The following is a 23,810-nucleotide window of genomic DNA, read 5'->3' on the forward strand; positions in this document are numbered from 1 at the left end:
GCAAGCATTACCACTTGCAATTGTGCATTTCTATTCGTAGTAAGCATAGCATGATGAACATACCCCTGGACCAGTCCATTTCTCTTTTTCTCCAGAAATCGAGGTTTACGGACAAACTAAATGACATAAGATTACAGGTAAACAAATTGATTGAGAGATGAAGAGGAACAGGTCACCAAAAATGTACAGGTACAGTACAGTATGAGAAGAGGAATGGCAAGGAGAAAAGTTTGTGGGGAAGGGCAGGGAGGGACAGGGGAGTAAAATAATTTGGGAATGGTTTGTGGGAGAAGCCATTGACTGGCAGCAGTCTTCAAGAACTGGATGGGAGAACATAAAAGAAAGAAAATCAGTTCCACAGACAAGAAAATGTGGAATGAAGTAATGATGATCAGCATCAAGATTGAATAGAGGGAGGGGAATGAGGTGTCCGTTTTTGCACAAACACATGACTTGGGCGGGGGTGGGGGGAGAATGGGCAATGGGAAGAGAGGATATGGGTGAAGCAACATCAGAAGAGATGTAGTAGAGAACTGAAAAATAGTCATTAACCAACCAGGTAGTCATTAACCTGCCTGGAAAGTGTAAGAAACAGACCCTGGGGCTCAGTGTTCTGCCTCTAGAATGTAATAACTTGAAAAGCTTTGTATTTCATCAGCGCCAGGGGAGAAAGATGGGAAGCAGCTGCACCAGCCTCGAGTGGTAAGCCATACTCCAAGGCATTTTTGATGAAAAGCTTGTACATTAAAATGAACTGTGGATGGCCAAGAAATGATGGCTCTCCAGAGAATACCAAGGCGTCGACGATCCTTCAAGGCCAGCTTGGAGATGTGGTCTGTTCAATAGAGGTTATGGTTGATAATGAGGCCTACCTCTCCCATGGTTTGTCCACACAGGAGAAGATTTAGGAAATCACCCACCAGCCAATATTTGTGGTGGGACAGAGTGGGAACATGGGAGTTTCGTGCAATGAGAAAACATATTCCAGCGTAAATGACCAGCGACTGATGTATTTTTATTTTTTTAATTTCAGGCAGATATGCCACAGCAGCCTGCTTGTCAGATGTAAGGGGCATTGTTCTGCACAGGGTGAGTCATCAGCAAAATGGCACTGAGGATTTTCAATCTTAGCAGAAAGGCTATGAAATGACCATATAAACCATACTAATACTGCATAACATATGCAAAAAAAGATACATTTTTCATGACTCCCCCCTGTCCTTCCCCTTCAAACACAACCCTTCCTTCTTCTTAAAGCCCTAACTTCTCCCACGCTTTCTCTTCAGTAACCATCCTCCCACATTCTCCTACCCTCCTTTCATTTTCTTGTCCTCCCTTCTTTTCTCTTAATTTCCATTTTCTTAACTTTGCCTCCCAAGCCCCGGAACACAAAATTATTCAATCATTCAACTTCACCCCGATTCCCATTAGATTCAATTCCTGAAACTCCATCAGGCATTGAGTAGTATTTACAAATATAAACAGTCTAAAAGATTGGGGTCGGGGAAAGGAGGGGGGAGGGGTTGGCAGATGAACTGATTAAGCCTCCTTGCAGGTCGAGAGATGAACTCTAGTTTGGGATCCAAATACCCCAACCACAAGCTCCAAGCTGAAAAACTGCTCCATAAACAAACTACTGAGAACTGACACCTAAAATACTGAGATATCATGAAATATAAGTATGTTACTTGAAAGTTGTTTACAAGTTTTAATAAATCCAATGCTATCCAGTCAGTAAAGATTATATGCTTCCATCTTCACAATGGTGTTTCATCACAGCGCATGGATGGTCTGGGAAGACAAATGATAGCACAAGGACGACCTCCACCAAAGCAATTTTGCACCCAACCCTGATTCAGCAAGATCATGGCCTCAATTTGCTGTGATTCCAGTGCCGTCCTGCTGATTGACTATATGTCTCACAAAACTACAATAAGAACGGAGCATTATGCCAGACTAATGAAAAAGTTGCAGAGAGCCAACAAGGCCAAATACTGAGGGTGTTGACCATAAGTGTGCTCCGACTTAACAATAATCCACTTGTGCACAAGAAAGGTTTTACAGAGACAAATATTCGTAACTGTGCCTTTGAGCAACTTTCTCACCCTAATGAAGCCAAGACCAACCCCGATGACTATGATCAGTTTTGAAATTTTATGTTTCACCTGCATGGCAGCCAATTTGCCGATGGCAAGGAAATAACTACAGCAACCAAGGCGTGGCCGAAGGAGCAATCCAAAAAATTAAGTTTTACTTTTACTGGTATGGACAGTTTGAAGGACAAAAGAAGCAAGCGCCATGAAGTCAAGGGACATAATAATGAAGAAACAAAAATAATTTGTGTGTCTCAGACGATTCTGCGATATGTGATATTGTTTATCCAAACATTTTGAATGCCCTTCGTACCCGTTCATTACAATGAGACTCCACTACACAACCTTATGTCCTTCTTCTCCGCACCTCTCACAGTTGTGCCTGGGTACAAGGAATGATACTGCTGACTCCAAAAGGCGCAGACCCGTGTTCCAGGCATAACCTCTCGAATCGATTTTGGTTGGACATCTCTCACCTGCAGAAGAGAGATAAAAAAAAATGTTGATATGCACGGTCTGACGGTAAGGATTAATGGATGAAATATATGAGTGACATGCAGTGAATGGATTATTGAGCTGAAAGGACATAAATGGGAAAGGTACATAAAAACATAGCACATGGAGTGAAATGCTTGTACTGGCTACATGATTGAGGACAGAATAGAACGTACAGCCTCCTGCAGCAGCTGCTCTCTGGAGTATATGCGAGGTCGGTGACCTCTCTCACTATCGATCACCACACCGTAACTGGGGAGACAATGTGCAGATTCAGTAGCACCAATTAAATCAAGAGGGAAAGCCTCGTTGGAAAGCGAAGAAAGAGAAAAAAAAAAGACAAAAATTTTGGATGAAATGTGAAGGCATACACATCTGGAGGTTGCAAGCTTTGAATGCGTCCAGCGTAAAGCAGCTGGTCTGGCATCGGTATCAGCACACGGAGACCTTCAAACAGTGCTGCGGGGTCCAGCAGAGATGACGTCCGGGCTGTAAAATACACCATAACCACATTGTTCAGGATGTTATGATGCTTTTTACGAATTGTTGAGTACTGTGGAGCTGTTCCAACATCGATGATGTAATTCCATCCTCACATGCTGAGTCCAAATACAGATTTTGAGGCTTCTAATGAGTGGAACTTCTCAAGATTTTTATATATGTTGTCGTATTATGAGATAATATGTTGTATAATATGTTGTTGTATGATTAGCTCACCTGGAACATAGTTCAGGTGAGCTTATGGGATGGCATGTCATCTGTCCGTCAGTCCGCCCGTTCATCCGTAAACATTTACAACTTCTTCTCTGACACTGCTGATGGGATTGTGACTAAACGAGGCTAAAATGATATATGGTGTGGTGGAAATCAAGTTTGTTCATGGCATCCTCCCCCTCCATCAATACCCAGGCCATCTTAAGGCTTAAAGGTCCCCAAAATCCTTGAATTTCGATGTACTTTGGCTGCCATTTTGAATTACAGGAACACTGGCAGCATATTTTCTTGGGAGTGCCACTGTACAACCGGTGCAGTGCCCCCTGTAGGTTAAGGCAGGAATGTTTGGAAATTGCCCAAGGTGCCGCCGATAATAATCAACGTGAAATCTTGTAGTCAGATCATATTTAATGTGAAATCAAACCCAAATTAGACAGCTCAAAGGCAAGAAAACTTTGAGCTATCCTGTCAGTCAATTCATCATGTACTATTCGCAGGGAAAATTATTATATTGTTCATTTTAAATCTCATTATCAAAACATTCTCTCTTCGAAGGATACAATTCAGGACTATCACTCCTTTCCCTCACCGCTGTTAATTAATGAATAATTTCATAATAATGTCACTTTAATCTTGATTCCAAATGTTCAAATTCTTACGAAATGCTTTCTCATTCTTTTCAAGCTCTGTGTGTTGAATTTCTACTTGGTCAGCATTCTATCTATTCCTGTTCTTTTTCTGTCTGACATGTATTTATTTGATCTACTGGTAGATGTATGGATAAGGGTGTAGTTGGTTTGCGTTTGGTCTTGATCTTGATCTTGTATAAAAGCACAGGTGTTGTTCCAAAAAAAAACACAACCAGTTTTCATGAAGACCATTGAAGATTCCAGACAAAGGATTCATTAAACCCCACTCAACCGACCACTTATAATAGGCAGGACTGTCACAGATATGTGAAGGCATACTTGGAAAGAACATCCTTACCCATGATCATTTCTACCCCCATTGACCCTAACTCGCACAACCATCTTACTTGCAGGATTTGCATGGATATCCTTCTCTATTGCCTCACTGCCTCACTGTCACTTCACACCCTCTGTCACCTTGCTCTCATTTTCCATGCCGACAGTATGGCCGGCATGAAGAAGCCGCATCAAGTGGAGCCAGAAGAGGCCCCATGGGAGGATATTTTCTCAGTGTCGGCAGTCATGAAGGACATACTGGCCTTGCAGGTCGAGCAACATATAAGGTTCGTATTGAGGAAGTACGTACTCGTCCTGAAGTTTGTGCTCGCGTGTGTCGGAAACCACAGTTCCAATGTAGTTCCCAGTCATACCATGCATGGTTCAACACCAGCTGGTTGGCACATAGTCCTGGTTGCAGCATCATGCCGAGTCGTGAACAACTGGGTAAAATTCATGACGATTTGATGACCAAGCTTGCCGACGTGTTTGCCACCGACGGTGGTATCCATCCCATGACGTGCGGGGAGATGCAGATTAATTTACAGGAGGGTGCTATCCTATTCCAAGTGAGAAAAGTGCGTCCTCTGCCCTTGGCTTGGAGGGATACAGTTAAGGCAGAACTCGATGACATGGTGCTCAAGGGGATCATTGTGCTGATGGGCAGTGAACCATCAGAATGGTGTAACCCACTTTTAGTCTCTCCGAAGCCACAAGAGGGTGTGCAGGTGTATACTGATCTCCGAATGCTGAACTGCATCATCAAGCGGTCCTTGCATCCCTTGATCACCCCAGCAAATGCAGTCTCGCACATCTAGGGTTCCAGCAAGTACATTACTTGCTACGATGCCATGAAAGGCTACTGGCAGGGTCCTTTGTCACCTGATTGTAAGCTTCTCATTGTATTTATGACACCATGGAGACAGTAGAAATATCTCCGTGCACTGATGGGTCTAAACGTCAGTGGGGATGAGTACTGTTCCAGGGGTGACATTGTGCTGGAAGGACTTGACCATAATGTGAAAGTGGTGGAGGATATGCTGACGTACAGTGATCCAATTGCTGGATGCTTGAACGATGTACGAGAGGTACTTCTGCAGTGTCACAAACATCACATTACACTCAACTTGCATAAATTTTCATTCGCCCAGGAAAGTGTGAAGTTTTGTGGATACGTTCTTAGCTGGGACGGCATTGCTTCCGATCCTGAGAAGGTGCGCACATTCATTTTTGGGACTTGTGCACCAGCCAGATAGTTTCACTATCAGTCGCATCAACATCAGATCCTCTGCGAAGTCTGTTGAAGAAGGGATCAATATTCGAGTGGGCGCCAGATCATGATGGAGCGTTTCACACCATGAAACGTGCACTTATGTCACTGGCTGTTTTGGCACATTTTGACCCTCGGCTGCCTATGATGTGCTAGAGTCTAGACGGATGCGTCTTGGTTCAACGGACTTGGATACGGATTGTTACGACATGAGGATTCATGGAAACTTATGTGATGTTCATGCTACTGAAGTGATGTCAACTCTTGGTATGCTATGATTGAATTTGAGGCATTGGGAGTTGGTCCGCATCCAAATGCAGACGGTATCTCCTCGGTCTGACTAATTTTGATCTTGTGATTGATCACAGGTCATTGGTTCCTATCTTCAACACCTACACTTTTGATATTATTGAGAACCCTCAGTTGCAGCGTATCATTGAGAAAATGACCCCCTACGTGTTCACCACCATCTGGCGGAAGGGATCTGATCACACTATACCCGATGCGTTCTCACATCATCATATGGATGTCTCACTAAAGAAAGACGAGAAGACCGCAGTTGTCCAATGTGACATGCAACAAGTCATTACATTGGCTGTGACGAGCGTCGTTGACAAGCATCCGATATGTGATCCCATCCTGGACATTCTGCGGGAGAACATGCACTGCGGCATTGAGTATCATCTTCTATTCGACACAATCCGCAGTGGATTCACATTGAATCATGCCGATTGTGACTGTCAATGAAAGTAGTACTTCAGAATGCGCGATCAGTTGTCTGTGGGAGAAGATCATCTGTTGTATGGTCACCGCATTATGATACCACAGGAAGCATGCATGCTTGGGTGTGCTTGACCAGCTTCAAGCTTCGCACCAAGGATCAGAGCAGACAAAGCATCAAGATCGACAAACCGTGTTCTGGCCTCACATCAGTAATGATATAGTCAACATAACGCACTCATGCGGTGTTTGTCAAGAGCGTAAAGCTAGCCAGCAGAAGGAGCCGCTCATGCGCAACCCTCCTCCAGAAAATGTGTTCGAGAATACATCTGCTGATCTATTCTCACATGCCAGAAAGTCGTACTTGGACTATGTTGACCATTTGTCCAGTTGGCCATGTGTGTATTTGTTTGTGCATACTCAGACATCATCAGGGCAATGTGGTCCTTCTTTGTGGATCTCAGGGTCCCCATTCGTTTCCGCTCTGAAGGGGATCCCCAGTTTGCCTCGTACAAGATCCAAAAATTTCATGGGTGGTAGGGAGTCCACCATATCATGTCCATGCTGCATCTATCATGTTCCAGTAGACATGCTGAGGCCGCCATAAAGGGAACGATAAAAACCTTGGTAGCTAAGATGATACACCATGGCATACTCAACAACAGTGAGTTTTGCAGAGGACTTTTGGAAAGGCGCAACACTCCTCGGGACATTGGCTGCTCCCCGGCTCAGGTTGTACTTGGCGTGCGTTTGGACATTGCCGAGTGTTTGCTGCCAATTGGTTACTTATACGTTCAATCACCTATGAGGGTCAGGTTTGATCTACCCTCTGGAGTCTGGACATTATGCTCGCAATGAGCAGCCACAACCACGTTGTAGCACATGCATACGTCAAGCACCGTATCACTTTGATGTGTGAGTCCTACACCTGAACTGTTGTCCCAGTTCAAATTATTCTTGTTTAGTGGTTGCTGGTTTGGCATTTGCATGATATATGTATTTATGTGTGTATATATATATATATATATATATATATATATATACATATATATATATATATACACATATATACATATATATATATATATATATATATATATATATATATATATATATATATATATATATATATATATATATATATATATATATATATATATATATATATATATATATATATATATATATATATATATATATATATATATATATATATATATATATATATATATATATATATATATATATATATATATATATATATATATATATATATATATATATATATATATATATATATATATATATATACACATATATATATATATATATATATATATATATATATATATATATATATATATATATATATATATATATATATATATATATATATACATATATATATATATATATGTATGTATATGTATGTATGTATATATATATATATATATATATATATAAATATATATATATATATATATATATATATATAGATATATATATATATACATATATATATATATATATATATATATATACATACATACATATACATACATATACATACATATACATATATATATATATATATATATATATACAGTGCCATCAGAAAGTATTCACACCCCTTGACTTTTTCACATTTTGTTGTGTTGCAGCCTGAATTTGAAATGGATTAAACTAAATATGTTTTTTGGTCACTGATCTACACAATACCCCATAATGTGAAAGTGGAATTTTTCTTTCAAAATTTTTGCAAATAAATTAAAAATGAAAATCTGAAATGTCTTGAGTCAATAAGTATTCAACCCCTTTGCTATGGCACTCTGAATTAAGCTGAGGTGCATCCAATTTCCTTTGATCATCCTTGAGATGTCTCCACAACTTGATTTGAGTCCACCTGTGGCCAAGTCAACTGATTAGACATGATTTAGAAAGAAACACTTTTCTATATGAGGTCCCACAGTTGACAATGCATGTCGGAGCAGAAACTCTCCCATGAAGTCCAAGTAACTGTCTGTAGAACTCCGAGATAAAGTTGTGAGAAGGAATAGATCTGTGGAAAGGTATAAAACAGTTTCTAGAGTTTTGAAAGATCCGTAGAGCAAATTGAGCTCCATCATTAGGAAATGGAAAGAATAATGAACCACCCAGACTTTTCCTCTTCCTAGACTCTTCCTAGAGCTGGCCATCTGACCAAACTGAGCAACTGGGCAAGAAGAAACTTGTTCAGGGAGGTAACCAAGAACACAGTGACCACTCTGACAGAACTGCAGAGTTCCTTGACTGAGATGGAAGAACAAACCAGAAGAACAACAGGCTCTGCAGCACTTCACAAATCTAGGCTTTATGGGAGAGTGGCCAGACGGAAGCCACTCCTGAGAATAAGAGCACACGGCAGCATGCCTGGGGTTTGCAAAAGGGCATGTGATAGACTCTGAGAGCATGAGGCAAAGATTCTGTGGACTAATGAGAAGAAAATTGAACTACTTGGCCTGAATGGAAAGCACTACGTCTGGCACAGCTTCTCACCCATCCAGCACCATCCCTACCATGAAGCATGGTGGGGGCAGCATCATCCTATGGGGATGTTTTTCATTGGCAGGGACTGGGAGACTTGCAAGAATAGAGGGGAAAATGAATGGCGCCAAATACAGGCAAATCCTTGAGAACCTGCTTCAGAGTGCAAAACACCTGAGACTGTAGCGAGTATTTACGTTCCAACAGGACAATACCCCAAACATACAGCCAAAGCAACATAGGAATGGCTTCAGAACAACAATGTGAAAGACCTTGAGTGGCCCAGCCAAAGCCCAGACTTGAATCCCATTGATAAACTATGGAAAGAGTTGAAGATTGCTGTTCACCGACACTCCCAGTCCAACTTGACAGAGCTTGAGCAAATCAGCAAGGAAGAATGGGAGAAAATCCCCAAATCCAGATGTGTAAAAGCTGATACATACATATCCAAGAAAACTCGAAGCTGTAATTCCTGTGAAAGGTGCTTCTACAAAGTATTGACTCACGGGGCTGAGGAGGAGGAGGAGAATGGGACCATACTCTGTGCAGAGCGTTGGTGCTGTCTCAACAATCTCCTTGGCTGACACAATCCTGGACGGGTCTCCACTCCGACTCAGTATACCAGCATGCTGGCACTCATTTTGCCGACCTCGGAAGGATGACAGGCCGAGTTAACCCCACCTGGTATTAACTCAACAGCTGAGCGGGATTTGAATACTTATGTAAAGTATCTCGCTCCTCCACCTTACACTATCAAAAAATAATTACAATGTGGCGCCTTTATACCACGTTTTCCTCATCTCATGACTCATCCTGGTCATTGCAGGGGGCTGAATACTTATGTAAATTTGACATTTCAGCTTTACATTTTCAATATATTTGTAAAAATTTCTGAAAACATGTTTTCACTTTTGTTATTATGGGGTATTTTGTGTACATCGGTGACAAAAAATGTAAATTTAATCCTTTTTTAAATTCAGGCTGCAACAACAAAATTTGACAAAAGTCAAGGGGTGTGAATACTTTCTGATGTCACTGTACATGCGCAACCTCATCAGCGCTCTTTGACGGAGGATGTTGAATGACAGGAATACTATACATTATATGTATCCTGCAACTTTGAAAGGGGAAGTGTGGGATTCCGTTACAGGATACCTTCCAGGTTATGCGATTTCCGGACGTGACATCACCTACAGTGACCTGCACCATTGTGTATCGTGACATCCATCAGCCTGTTGATAACTTCTCAGCAATAAAGCTGTATTGTTTCTTATCCCATGACTTGTCAACATAACAGTCTTGAGTATAAATATTTATGCTTCATGCCCAAGACAGCTAAATTGTGAAAGTTGTGTGTTTAACTCAAATTCCACATCAAGGGACACGATAACATGAGGATAATCGAAATAGGTATGAATTGTGTACCCAGAGGATGGGATGGAGACGAAGGATGATGTTCTTCTGTCTCTGAATCGGAACTACTATAAGGAGAAAAGTCTTTGTCAGCACAAAAACTTTGAAGCAGCCGTCCCACCGGACGAGACTATATGGTCAGAAAAAAACAACAGGAGGGTGAGGGATTAGGGTGATTGGGATGAGGAAAGAGAAAAGTAAAATTGTTAAGCAATAAGCAGCACTTTAAAAAAAAAAAACTTAAATCATCGATTGTTTTTCTTTACTCTTGCTGAAAATGTTTGCAACTTCCAAACAACCTCAACATTTTTGTGTGATCTAAAAGTTATATTAGGTAGAATTATGAAATGTTTCGGAGTATTGTCATCTCACTGTACAGCAGTACAATCATATCATGTCATTGCGTCATATGGTTGGGAGGGGAAAAAAATCAAACACTTCTGAGTGGTGGGGACTGGAAATGTGGGGGGGAGGTAAGGAGGGGGGCAGAAATAGACCTTTGTGATCCCCAGTAGTGACATAATAGTTAGAATGTCCAATCTGAGTCAGGGAGGTCAGAGGTTCGATTGTGACCCTGGTCGAGTTATACCAAAGCCAAAAAACGTTACACGTTGCTTCCTCACTTGACACTTAGCATTTAGAGGACAGAGCACAGATAAACAACATGGGTGGGTATTCCGTGGGGAGAGGGAAAATTTGACTTCATTGTCCCACTGAGTGTGTAGCAAGAATGTGATGTCACCAGACTGCAATATATTTGTAATCCTTATACTTGTTTGAATGTGTAAAAGAATGTTTGAATGTGAATGTGTTACAGTGCGGAGTCTTTATCCCACATTGTCCTCACCTCATGACTCATCCTGGTGATTACAGTGCGGAGTCTTTATCCCACATTGTCCTCACCTCATGACTCATCCTGGTGATTACAGTGCGGTGTCTTTATCCCACATTTTCCTCATCTCCTGACTCATCCTGGTGATTACAGTGCGGCGTCTTTATCCCACATTGTCCTCACCTCATGACTCATCCTGGTGATTACAGTGCGGCGTCTTTATCCCACACTCATCCTGGTGATTACCCTGCGGTTACGTCACTTTCCTCAAGGTCAGCAGCAGCGTTTGTCTGAAATCAAAACCTGTGTTGTCTCGTGTATTTGTCTGAATGTGTGTGCATGATTTGTTTTGCAGCTCCTCCACGAATCTTAGACCATCAAAAAATAAAAAATAATCACAAGAAGAAGAAGAAGAATCAGAAGAAGAAAATGATTGATCGGATTTTTAACAGCCACAATTATTCCCATCTCGTGGGTGTAGCCGCTGTCAACTCGTGTTACCTCACCTCTCACAGCAGTGAATACAATATTCGTGATTACAGTGCGGAGTCTTTATCCCACATTGGCCTCACCTCATGACTCATCCTGGTGATTACAGTGCGGCATCTTTATCCCACATTGTCCTCACCTCATGACTCATCCTGGTGATTACAGTGCGGAGTCTTTATCCCACATTGTCCTCACCTCATGACTCATCCTGGTGATTACAGTGCGGCGTCTTTATCCCACATTGGCCTCACCTCATGACTCATCCTGGTGATTACAGTGCGGCATCTTTATCCCACATTGTCCTCACCTCATGACTCATCCTGGTGATTACAGTGCGGAGTCTTTATCCCACATTGTCCTCACCTCATGACTCATCCTGGTGATTACAGTGCGGAGTCTTTATCCCACATTGTCCTCACCTCATGACTCGTCCTGGTGATTACAGTGCGGCGTCTTTATCCCACATTGTCCTCACCTCATGACTCATCCTGGTGATTACAGTGCGGTGTTTTTATCCCACATTATCCTCACCTCATGACTCATCCTGGTGATTACAGTGCGGAGTCTTTATCCCACATTGTCCTCACCTCATGACTCATCCTGGTGATTACAGTGCGGCGTCTTTATCCCACATTGTCCTCACCTCATGACTCATCCTGGTGATTACAGTGCGGAGTCTTTATCCCACATTGTCCTCACCTCATGACTCATCCTGGTGATTACAGTGCGGTGTTTTTATTCCACATTATCCTCACCTCATGACTCATCCTGGTGATTACAGTGCGGTGTTTTTATCCCACATTATCCTCACCTCATGACTCATCCTGGTGATTACAGTGCGGCGTCTTTATCCCACATTGTCCTCACCTCATGACTCATCCTGGTGATTACAGTGCGGAGTCTTTATCCCACATTGTCCTCACCTCATGACTCATCCTGGTGATTACAGTGCGGTGTCTTTATCCCACATTTTCCTCATCTCCTGACTCATCCTGGTGATTACAGTGCGGCGTCTTTATCCCACATTGTCCTCACCTCATGACTCATCCTGGTGAATACAGTGCGGCGTCTTTATCCCACATTTTCCTCATCTCCTGACTCATCCTGGTGATTACAGTGAGGCGTCTTTATCCCACATGTACCTCACCTCATGACTCATCCTGATGATCACAGTGCAGTGTCTTTATCCCACTTTTTCCTCATCTCATGACTCATCCTGGTGATTACAGTGCGACATCTTTATCCCACATTTTCCTCACCTCATGACTCATCCTTGTGATTACAGTGCAGTGTCTTTATCCCACATTTTCCTCATCTCATGACTCATCCTGGTGATTACAGTGCGGAGTCTTTCTCCCACGTTTTCCTCACGTCCTGACTCATCCTACTGATTACAGTGTGGCGTCTTTATCCCACGTTTTCCTCACCTCCTGAATCACCCTGGTGATTACAGTGTGGGGTCATTCCGTGCCAACTCACCTAAGGGTCCCCTGGTCACCTCCTCAGATTTTGCTGGAAAAATTCTTAAATGTAGATCTATATGGCTCTACCCACCATGCAAAAGATTAGCTTTCAATTCCTCATAGTTTTAAAAATATCTATCTCTAGAGACCTTTGAAATTTGGCCCTAAAAATGCCAAATGTGAAAAAGGCATTTTTTTCCAACTTCAGTGGCTTATAATTTTGTAATGGACTCCTCGAGAAAAATAATATTGCAAATATTTACTAATTGGCATCCAAATTTTTCAATTATGGCATCAGATAGCCTCTGGGATGCATATTTCTCACTCTATGGGAAGCTAAAAATGGCTTTTTGGCCAAAACGAGCTAAAATAATGTGAAACTATAGGAGCCCTCCTGAAAATATGGAACTTAGAATTTTTTTCCTCATAACAGTGATTTTAGGGTCAGTATCTGTCCATAGATACATTTTTGCTGGGATAATACAGTTAGATGATGAATTATAAAAGTTTTAAAATAAGCCCTTGCCTCCGAGGGCTCTAAAACGGACCAATTTTGTCCTCTGGTTTGACCATGTGGCTCGGGGTTTAGGATCTCCATTTTTTTCCGAAAGATTGCCTCATATAAGATGTGTCTACTGACCGAATAATTTTATCTAACGCCCATGGCTTCATATTAAAATAAATTTTTATTTACATGCACGTTTTTTTATAATTATTCACTTTTTTCATATTCATGAGCTTATAAATCTGAAACTGAACACTCTAGCAAAGTGATACTGCAGATATTTATAAACTGGCATATGACATTTAAGGATCTGTTATCAGAATGGCTGATAAATGCATATGTTTCGATCTGTAGGAAGTTGAAAATGCCACTTTGACCAGAAATGGTGAATATTCTCATGGCCTCCAGAAAAAAGAAAGATCAATGCTGGGTGCCATTACTCGACATTCTTTGTGTGGTTGAGGCCCCTGACATAAAATCTGGTGGACGTCAGTACCAACTGTCACAGCATGACTTTAAGCATGTTCAAGACCTGTTTTCTAAGATGTAAAATTCTGTGCCTCTGAGTGCTAGATAATCATGATAATGAATGTCATAAAAGATGAAAGGTCATTAAAGAGTGTTCTAAGGTATAAAAATTACTAATATTCATTGTCTCTGTATATCTGTAAATAAAAAAGCTGCTACTAAACTAATCAAATATGTTCAAATTTATAATTTGCAATCGCTTACGAAAGTAATCATTAGCATGTATTTCTGAATAAATAACATCCTTATCACTAATGTCTAATAAGAAGCATAATTTAGCCTCATGCGCACCCCTGCAAGTTCACCTTGTTTTGTACCAAGTGGGCCAAATTGCCATATTTGACTTCCTAAAACTTGGAGTATGTGCTTTCTAGAGACATTCTGATGCCACATTCTGAAATTTTGTATACCAGTTTATAAAATTCTGCAGTAACTCTTTCCTGGATAGTTCCATTTAAGATTTATAAACCTCTGAATATGAAAAAAGTGAGTAATTATAAAAAAAAACGTGAAAGTAAATAAAAATTTGTTTTACTATGAAGCCATGAGCGTTAGATAAAATTATTCGGTCAGTAGATACATCTTATATGAGGCAATCTTTCGAAAAAAAATGAAGATCCTAAACCCCGAGCTACATGGTCAAACCAGGGGACAAAATTGGTCCATTTTAGAGTCATCGAAGGCAAGGACTTATGTTAAACTTTTATAATTCATCACCGAACTGTATTATCCCAACAAAAATGTATCTATGGATAGATAATGACCCTATAATGACTGTGTTATGAGGAAAAAATTATAAGTTGTTCTATATTTTCAGGAGGGCTCCTATAGTTTCACATTATTTTAGTTCGTTTTGGCCCAAAAGCAATTTTTAGCTTCCTATAGAGTGAGAAATATGCATCCCAGAAGCTATCTGATGCCATAATTGAAAAACGTGGATGTCAATTTGTAAATATTTGCAATATTAACTTTCTGGAGGAGTCCATTATAAAATTATAAGCCACTGAATTTGAAAAAAAATGCGTTTTTCACATTTGGCATTTTTAGTGCCAAATTTCAAAGGTCTCTAGAGATAGATATTTTTTAAACTATGAGGAATTTAAAGGTAATCTTTTGCATGGTGGGTAGAGCCATATAGATCTACATTTAAGAATTTTTACAGCAAAATCTGAGGAGGTGACCTGGGGAGGTTTTTGAAAATTAGGTGATTGGCACGGAATGACCCTGTGGCGTCTTTATCCCACATTTTCCTCACCTCATGACTCATCCTTGTAATTACAGTGCGGCGTCTTTCTCCCACGTTTTCCTCAACTCCTGACTCATCCTACTGATTACAGTGCGGCGTCTTTCTCCCACGTTTTCATCACCTCATGACTCATCCTACTGATTACAGTGTGGCATCTTTATCCCATGTTTTCCTCACCTCATGACTCATCATACTGATTAAAGTGCGGTGGCTTTATCCCACATTTCAATCATCTCATGACTCATCCTTGTGATTACAGTGTGGCGTCTTTATCCCACATTTTCCTCACCTCATGACTCATCATACTGATTAGAGTGTGGGGTCTTTATCCCACGTTTTCCTCACCTCATGACTCATCATAGTGATTAAAGTGCGGTGTCTTTATCCCACATTTCCCTCATCTCATGACTCATCCTTGTGATTACAGTGTGGCGGCTTTATCCCACATTTTCCTCATCTCATGACTCATCCTGGTGATTACAGTGTGGGGTCTTTATCCCACGTTTTCCTCACCTCATGACTCATCATACTGATTAAAGTGCGGTGTCTTTATCCCACATTTCCCTCATCTCATGACTCATCCTTGTGATTACAGTGTGGCGTCTTTACCCCACATTTTCCTCATCTCATGACTCATCCTGGTGATTACAGTGCGGCGTCTTTATCCCACATTTTCCTCACCCCATGACTCATCATACTGATTACAGTGCGGTGTCTTTATCCCACATTTTCCTCACCTCATGACTCATCATACTGATTACAGTGTGGCGTCTTTATCCCACGTTGTCCTCACCTCATGACTCATCATACTGATTACAGTGCGGTGTCTTTATCCCACATTTCCCTCATCTCATGACTCATCCTTGTGATTACAGTGTGGCATCTTTATCCCACATTTTCCTCATCTCATGACTCATCATACTGATTAAAGTGCGGTGTGTTTATCCCAAATTTCCCTCATCTCATGACTCATCCTTGTGATTACAGTGTGGCGTCTTTATCCCACATTTTCCTCATCTCATGACTCATCCTGGTGATTACAGTGCGGCGTCTTTATCCCACATTTTCCTCACCCCATGACTCATCATACTGATTACAGTGTGGCGTCTTTATCCCACATTTCCCTCACCTCATGACTCATCATACTGATTACAGTGTGGCGTCTTTATCCCACGTTTTCCTCACCTCATGACTCATCATACTGATTAAAGTGCGGTGTCTTTATCCCACATTTCCCTCATCTCATGACTCATCCTTGTGATTACAATGTGGCGTCTTTATCCCACATTTTCCTCATCTCATGACTCATCCTGGTGATTACAGTGCGGCGTCTTTATCCCACATTTTCCTCATCTCATGACTCATCCTGGTGATTACAGTGTGGTGTCTTTATCCCACGTTTTCCTCACCTCATGACTCATCCTACTGATTACTATATTGGTCGCGTTGCTATCCTTGACATATTTACGTTTCTGAGTCCCCGGACACAAAGCGGCCATCCATGATGAGTGGGCCGATACGGGTACTCGAGCCTGGCGGGCGGAGGTGCCTACTTGTCGTGATTATAATAATAGTAGTCGTAGTAATGGTAGTAGAAGTAAAGTATCAATTTCCTGCACAGGCACAGAAATGTAAGAAGAGGTGTGGGAATGTTAATTATGCAAATTGTGACACGTTATTGACCTTTTTTGGTTCCTGCCCACGTCCTTGGTTTCTGTTGCCTTTTTTACCCAATCTCGCTGGTGTGGAAAAGGTGGCTTGAGTTGGGTTGACTTTGGCTGTTACACCGGTTCTGTCATGACGCTGTAAATGCCAAACAACATTTTAAGATCCTCGCCCTCTTTCAGTTCAACGTGACATAAATTATTGTCAATTATTCAACGTTTCATCTCCACTTTCACAAGCAAAGAAATATTCTAAATAAAATTAATGTGAAACGACCTTTTAATAAAACTAAGATTAAAATTAAAGCAATCCTTACCATTCCACTTCTCTCTCCAGTTCTTTTATTTGTTGCATCATTTCTTGTGTCATGCTTTTCTGTTTCACTGGTGGTATCACCATCAATCTCAACTTCAACCCCAGCATGTCCAGGAGGGGCCAATGCCCAAGGTGCCCAAGGTCCACTTGGAATTGGCCTTCTAATCCCCGAGCCTCCGCTATTTGCCAACAACCAATCCCTCACTTGTAGACTCCAGATTCTGTCTTTTCCTGCATTCTCATCATCCTCTGCATTGCCATTTAGAGATACACTTGACGTGGGATGCAGGACAGATATGGAGCTTGGTAAAGTACTGGGCCGATCGAGGTGCAAGTTATCTTGAGAAGAAGGAAGCATGAGTGGTGGGGAAGCCTGGCAGTGGAAGCCACTCGCAGCCCAAGTGGCAAATTGCGCCAACAGGCCCAAACCAGACTCTTCGTCCCATAACCCTCGCTGAGTACCAACAGAAACTGCTCTTTCCTCTTTCATATCATTCTCTTCTTTCTGCTGCTCCTTCACACCACTGACATCTTCCTCAGCATCTTCTTCTGAACTCCAATCTGCAAATAATTCAACAGCACACAAAGAAGCAAAAGAGCTAGACATCAGAGTTTTGACAAACCTCAATCTCTGAGCAATGCTTGTTCTTCCTCGCAGAGTACCCCAAGAGACTTTTATAAAATAAACTAGAACACGTTTCCTGATCCATCATAATGCTTTCTGTACAAGGCCCAAGTGACCAACTTCCACAAATCTCGAGAACAATAATTCCATGTCGGTTTCTCGAAATTCCAAACTACACACAAAAAGAAAGTCGGCACAGCTACATGAGTAAGATTCGATGTTCACAATAGCATGGACATGCAAAACCCTCCTTGTACTCTTATTAACTCTGATGCAAAGACGTACTTAATGTTCTTAAATTGGCAGATGGCATAATAAGTTGAATGATGAACATTATACCTTAAAATTTTCTCATAGAGTCAGAGCTCAGAATTAGGGACAGCCAATTTAATTCCCAAATAAAACCTTACCACATGATTGATATCCAACCAAGCACCAAATAGGACAGATGTATTTCACAAAGTTTTTCACAAATACATGCCAAATGAGAAAGCAAAACGTTCATATTGCTTCGACCATTCAAACAAAGATTGATAAATTCCTGATACTTGCGAACAACCCATCCTTACAAGCAGCTTGATACCCCAATAATTAGAGGTGGGTTAATTCCCTCAGAATTACGAACAGGTTAATTCTCCCAGAATTAGCATTTTAGTATGACTTGTAATACCCCCTCCTACTAGGGATGGTGCTATATCATCCCCATATTTACGTGGAGAGAATTCCCCCTAGCCCCCCCCCCCAATGAACCCCTACGCTGAATCCCAGGGACTATTCGGTTTTTTTAACTCCAAAAAAACTTTCCTGTTCACACCCCAAGTACAAAAAGCAGTTTTTAGCTTATCTGGAAATGGAATTCCAAAGAAGGTAATGTCATCATGTACCCTCCCATCCATCTGTCTGTCTGTCCGTCTGTCTGGCCGTCCATCTCCTATTTCGATAACTCCGGCTAGACCGCTGGTCCAATCCGGCTGAAATTTGGCAGCAAGCTTCTGCTCCTGACTGTTAATGGGGATTGCAAAGTTGGTTCCAGTCATGTGACTTTAAGTAGCTTTAAAATGGTGAACTTTCTAAATTTCTTCAAAAATCTTATCCAGACCCACCAGTCGGAATGCTACCAAATTTAGGTTACAACATTAGGACAGGGTCCTGATGTTAAATTGTGGAGATCATTCTGATCGCGTGACCGGAAGTGTGTAAAAATGGCCGACTTAGTCAATTTTTAGTTAAATCACATAAATTCCTTCAAAAATCTTTTTTCTCCAGACCCGCCAGTCAGAGTACTACCAAATTTGGGTTACAACATTAGGACAGGGTCCTGACGTTAAATTGTGGAGGCCATGCCGATCACTTGACTGGAAGTGCGTCAAAATGGCGGTCGCGTAAATTTCTTCAAAAATCTTCTTCTTTCGACCCACCTGTTAGAATGCTAACAGATTTGGGTGACAACATTAGGCCAGGGCCCAGATAAGCTGCAGGTCCAGTGGTTCTATTTTAAACTCATTTCATACAGCGGTTCAGGAGTACATACAAGTCAAACAAACACACAAACAAACACATAAACAAACAGGCACTTCTCAAATAATACACATAAACAAACACACAAACAGACACTTCTGAAAGTGTGATTGTAGTTTTGAAACAACTACGAGTCTGACCTGGGCTGGTGTCAGAGAATTGCACATCCTTTTGTGTCTTGCTGACTGCACCTGATTGCCCAGAGACAGGGGTAGAATGTGCATATTCAGCTGAAACAGGGATTGCCTGCAATATGTGACTCGAATTAGGGATTGGCCGCAAAGACTGGGTTGACACATGGGAAGAACGCGGTTGACGTAGGCCCGAGCGGATTGATTTGTCTTCGCCTGGCACTGGGCCCAAACCTGTAGAAACAGAAAAAGGAAAGAAATTTGCTGTTGATTTTGGGTGGCCTGATGGTGTTTCCTTCTTAACTCCTGGCTCATGATATGAAGAACCCAAGTTCAAATCACATGTGCTATTTGTATTTGACCCTTGACTACTCATGAAATTTCCTTAAAATTTGTGTCAAAGTGCATTGTTGCCTCCTAATGCCTTTGTTCTGGACTTAATTTCATGAACCTGAGATCAGTGGGAAAAAAACAAAAACAAAATGTCAAAAAATATACCGCACAGTGTAGTATGTTACCAATCTTTGCTCTGTCACCTTGTTTTTCTGAGTCTACAGTTTATATACAGCAAGTCCTCTATTTACGTTGCTCCTATTTATGTTGTTTCACTGGAATGTCACCGACAAATCAGGGAACATAATTCGATTTATAATGCATTCATTCATTACAATGTTGTTTTGAAGATAGAAAAATTAAAAATTTAAAGATGACAATGTGCACAAATTACTGTGGGAAGCGTTTACAATGACACATAACACCTACTGTACCACTACACCGCATAGTTAAAATCAATGCCGTACAGTAATGGTTAAGATCCAGTTGTGATGTGCACATTTATTGTGAGTTTTCACCTGTTAAACCTCAGCAAATCCCTGCAAACGTGTGCAAAATGACCGGCAGTTGAAATTGCTGTGTCTGCATCGAAGGTGAGGAAAATCATTAATTTAGAGGTAAAATGGATGTGCTAAAGCAGTTTGATGTGGGAGAACGAGTTGTGTACATCGGCAGGGCGCACCACCTCCCAGCTATGATGGTGAGAACAATGCATGCTGACACTGATAAAACTAGAAAGTTCATCGAACATCTTACCCGATGTAGTCTTGAGAAAAAGAACATTGGGAGGGTCTTTTAAACTCTCACTTTGTGTTTCCAAGCAGGACATATATTTCCGACGAGCTGCGATTTTGTATGAATCTCAATAGACCCAATGCTGAGAAAGCGAGCGGAAAATTTGATTGGTTGAGGGGGGTGTAAAATGACGTTATGTTTTGGCCAAGTACTGCTAAATGGAAGATTTGCAGAATTGCCAAGAAGGCGATTTGTCTTCTGCAGTGTTCAAGTTGATAGAGTAATCCCATCCCTCGATTATATGGAAGGGTTACGTTCCTTATAATCCTACCGTTAGGTGAATTTCCATTTATCAAATATAATTATCCCATATACTCCCCTTGTAAAAGTGGAGAAAGCTTCCAACAAAGCAAATTCTTAACTCTACGATGTAAAAAAAAAAAAATTCATATTAAAACTTTATTAAAATACTTTGTCTTAAGGCTGAGGGGTGGTTTGTTGAGCACTGGTTCTTATTTTGTCATTTACTGTCTTTTATTGTGCCCACTGTGGAGGTAGCAAGGACTGAGCACTTTCACGATGTCACTCAGTTTTTTCCCCTCATCAAACCTCCTTAATACATCAAGTTTAACTCCTGCTGCCACTGTCACTCGAGGGTCGCTTTCCAGATATGTTAAGCAAGAGTGATATATCAAGCAATATGAAACGCATCGACGAACGGCCAATTATGAAATGCCCTAACGGGAAATAAAACACACAGATCATGCATATATATATATATATATATATATATATATATATATATATATATATATATATATATATATATATATATATATATATATATATATATATATATATATATTTCCTCTGAAATATATGCCTGGTGTTGGTTTAATGGTTAGGGTGGCAGGCTTTGGATCCAAGGGTCCTGAGTTGAAATCCCGCTCAGCTGTTGAATTAATACCAGGTGGGGTTAACTTGACCTGTCATCCTTCCGAGGTCAGCAAAATGAGTGCCAGCTTGCTGGTATACTGTGTCGGAGTGGTGACCCGTCCAGGATTATTCCCAATAGCCAAGGAGACTGTTTAAGCATCACCAACACTCTGCACAGAGTATGGTCCCAATCTCCTCCTCATCCTCTGAAATATGTTTAGATGTTTTTGAGATGCAAAATTTCTGTTATAGCAATTCTTACCTCCGTATGTCGAAAATTAAACCTGAATTCCTCATTTGCCTTATCGTAAATTTCCAGAAACAGTAAATACTTAAGTATCACAGGTTTGAATATTGTGGTTTTTCACCAATCGCGGGCAACCTCTTATGCACTGATTTAGTTATCGCAGGGTATAATTTCGACCAATCAGGGTTTTTGAGCTGAGTTATGATGGTTATCTCCCAACATCAGCTTTTTCTTGTTTCCCTTTAATAATGATGTTGAAACATAAAACGATGGAGAAAAGTGATTATTGTTAACAGTATCGACCTTACACATATAATTTGACTTTGCGCATATAATTATAAATTAGCGGTGCTGTTGCGGTGCTGTTGCGATGAAGGTTGCAACTGAGACATGCAGTGCGTACAGTACTGTACTGTACCTATCTCCACATCAACGGTACATTCGGTGTAATCTTCTGTGTAATCGTAATCAATTCCTTTGTATTCTGATATTATTGCCCTTATTGATTTTTAACCATGGCTCCCAAGAGGAAAACGACTGCCAGTCGTGAACCAAGTGCAAAAAAGTTTAGGAAAGTGATGTCTTTGCCTCAGAAAGTGGAGGTTTTGGATAAGATTGTTCAGGAGAGAATGCGTTTATTATTAACCTCCGCCATCTTCGAAGATGGATGGAGCTTACTGTTTTCACCCCTTTCTGTTTGTTTGTTTGTTTGTTTGTTTGTTTGTGAACAGTATTACAGAAAAACTCCTCGACGGATTTCGACGAAACTTGGTGGGGGGTTAGGTATGGTCCAAGGATCATGCCATGAAATTTTGGACTTTGTCCCCCCACCCCCCCCCCCAAAAAAAGAAAGATTTTTTTTTTTTTTGCATTTATACATGTTTTAAGTGATTTCCAACCCCCCCATAAAAAAATTGTTACCCCCCCCAAAAAAATAGAGGGAAATTTTTTTTGCATTTCTACATGTTTTAAGTGATTTCCAACCCCCCCAAAAATTGTTACCGCCCCTCCCCCCCAAAAATTGTTACCGCCCCTGCCCCCCAAAAAATTGTTAGAGAAATTTTTTTTTTTTTTTGCATTTCTACATGTCTTAAGTGATTTCCAACCCTGCCAAAAGAAATTGTTATAGAAATATTTTTTTACATTTCTACATGTTTTAAGTGATTCCCCCCCCAACAAAAAAATTGCGAGAGAAAAAAAATTTTTGCTATTTTTTTTCAACAAAATTTCGATTTTTTTTTTTTTTTTTGCATTTCTACATGTTTTAAGTGATTTCCAACCCCCCCCCCCAAAAAAAAAAAAAAAATTATTACCCCCCCCAAAAAAAAATTGTTAGAGAATTTTTTTTTTGCATTTCTACATGTTTTAAGTGATTTCCAACCTCCCCCAAAAGAAATTGTTAGAGAATTTTTTTTTGCATTTCTACATGTTTTAAGTGATCCCCCCCCAAAAAAAATTGTTAGAGAAAAAAAAATTTGCAACTTTTTTTCAACAAAATTTCGATTTCTTTTTTTGCATTTCCACATGTTTTAAGTGATTTCCAACCCACCCCCCCCCCCCCAAATGGAGAAAAGAACTATAACTGTTAGCACTGTTGACATCATATTTAATGAATAAGATATAAAGTTCACTTCAGTGACCCAGCAGTATTGGCGGCGGAGGTTTTGCACTTTCCTGAGTGCTCCCCCTCAAGTATTTAACCTCCGCTATCTTAGAAGATGGATTGAGGTTACTGTTTTCACCCCTTTCTGTTTGTTTGTTTGTGAACAGTATTACGGAAAAAACTCGACGGATTTCGGCGGAACTTGGTGGGGGGGTTAGGTATGGTCCAAGGATCATGCCATTAAATTTTGGACTTTGTCCCCCCCCCCAAAAAAAAATATGAGAAAAAAAAATTTTTTTTTGCATTTCCACATGTTTTAAGTGATTTCCAACCCCCCCCCCCCCAAATTTTTTTTTTTACCCCCCAACCAAAAAAAATTGTCAGAGAAATGTTTTTTTTGCATTTCTACATGTTTTAAGTGATTTCCAACCCCCCCCGCAAAAAAA

General features: G+C 40.7%; 1 protein-coding gene across 6 annotated transcripts in view; it reads right to left on the minus strand.

Moving 5' to 3' along the window:
• The window catches only part of LOC147024670 (uncharacterized), a 114,182-nt gene that overhangs the window by 24,635 nt on the left and 65,737 nt on the right, over positions 1–23,810 (minus strand). For 4 of the 6 annotated variants that reach the window (XM_085884799.1, XM_085884796.1, XM_085884798.1 and 1 more), the window contains exons 17-23: positions 19,520–19,744; positions 17,238–17,797; positions 16,940–17,059; positions 10,206–10,323; positions 2,960–3,077; positions 2,765–2,840; positions 2,461–2,569 (exon numbers count right to left, since the gene is read on the minus strand). In XM_085884799.1, the coding sequence (XP_085740925.1) occupies positions 2,461–2,569; positions 2,765–2,840; positions 2,960–3,077; positions 10,206–10,323; positions 16,940–17,059; positions 17,238–17,797; positions 19,520–19,744 (1,326 nt within the window). Of the gene's footprint in view, positions 1–2,438; positions 2,570–2,764; positions 2,841–2,959; positions 3,078–10,205; positions 10,324–16,939; positions 17,060–17,237; positions 17,798–19,519; positions 19,745–23,810 lie in introns of all 6 variants that reach the window. The other 2 variants (XR_015059137.1, XM_085884800.1) reach the window with 2 other exon arrangements.

The sequence above is a fragment of the Eptatretus burgeri genome, chromosome 6, assembly GCF_056783735.1.
Source record: "Eptatretus burgeri isolate ZD-2024b chromosome 6, Ebu_testis_v1, whole genome shotgun sequence".
NCBI lineage: Eukaryota > Metazoa > Chordata > Myxini > Myxiniformes > Myxinidae > Eptatretus > Eptatretus burgeri.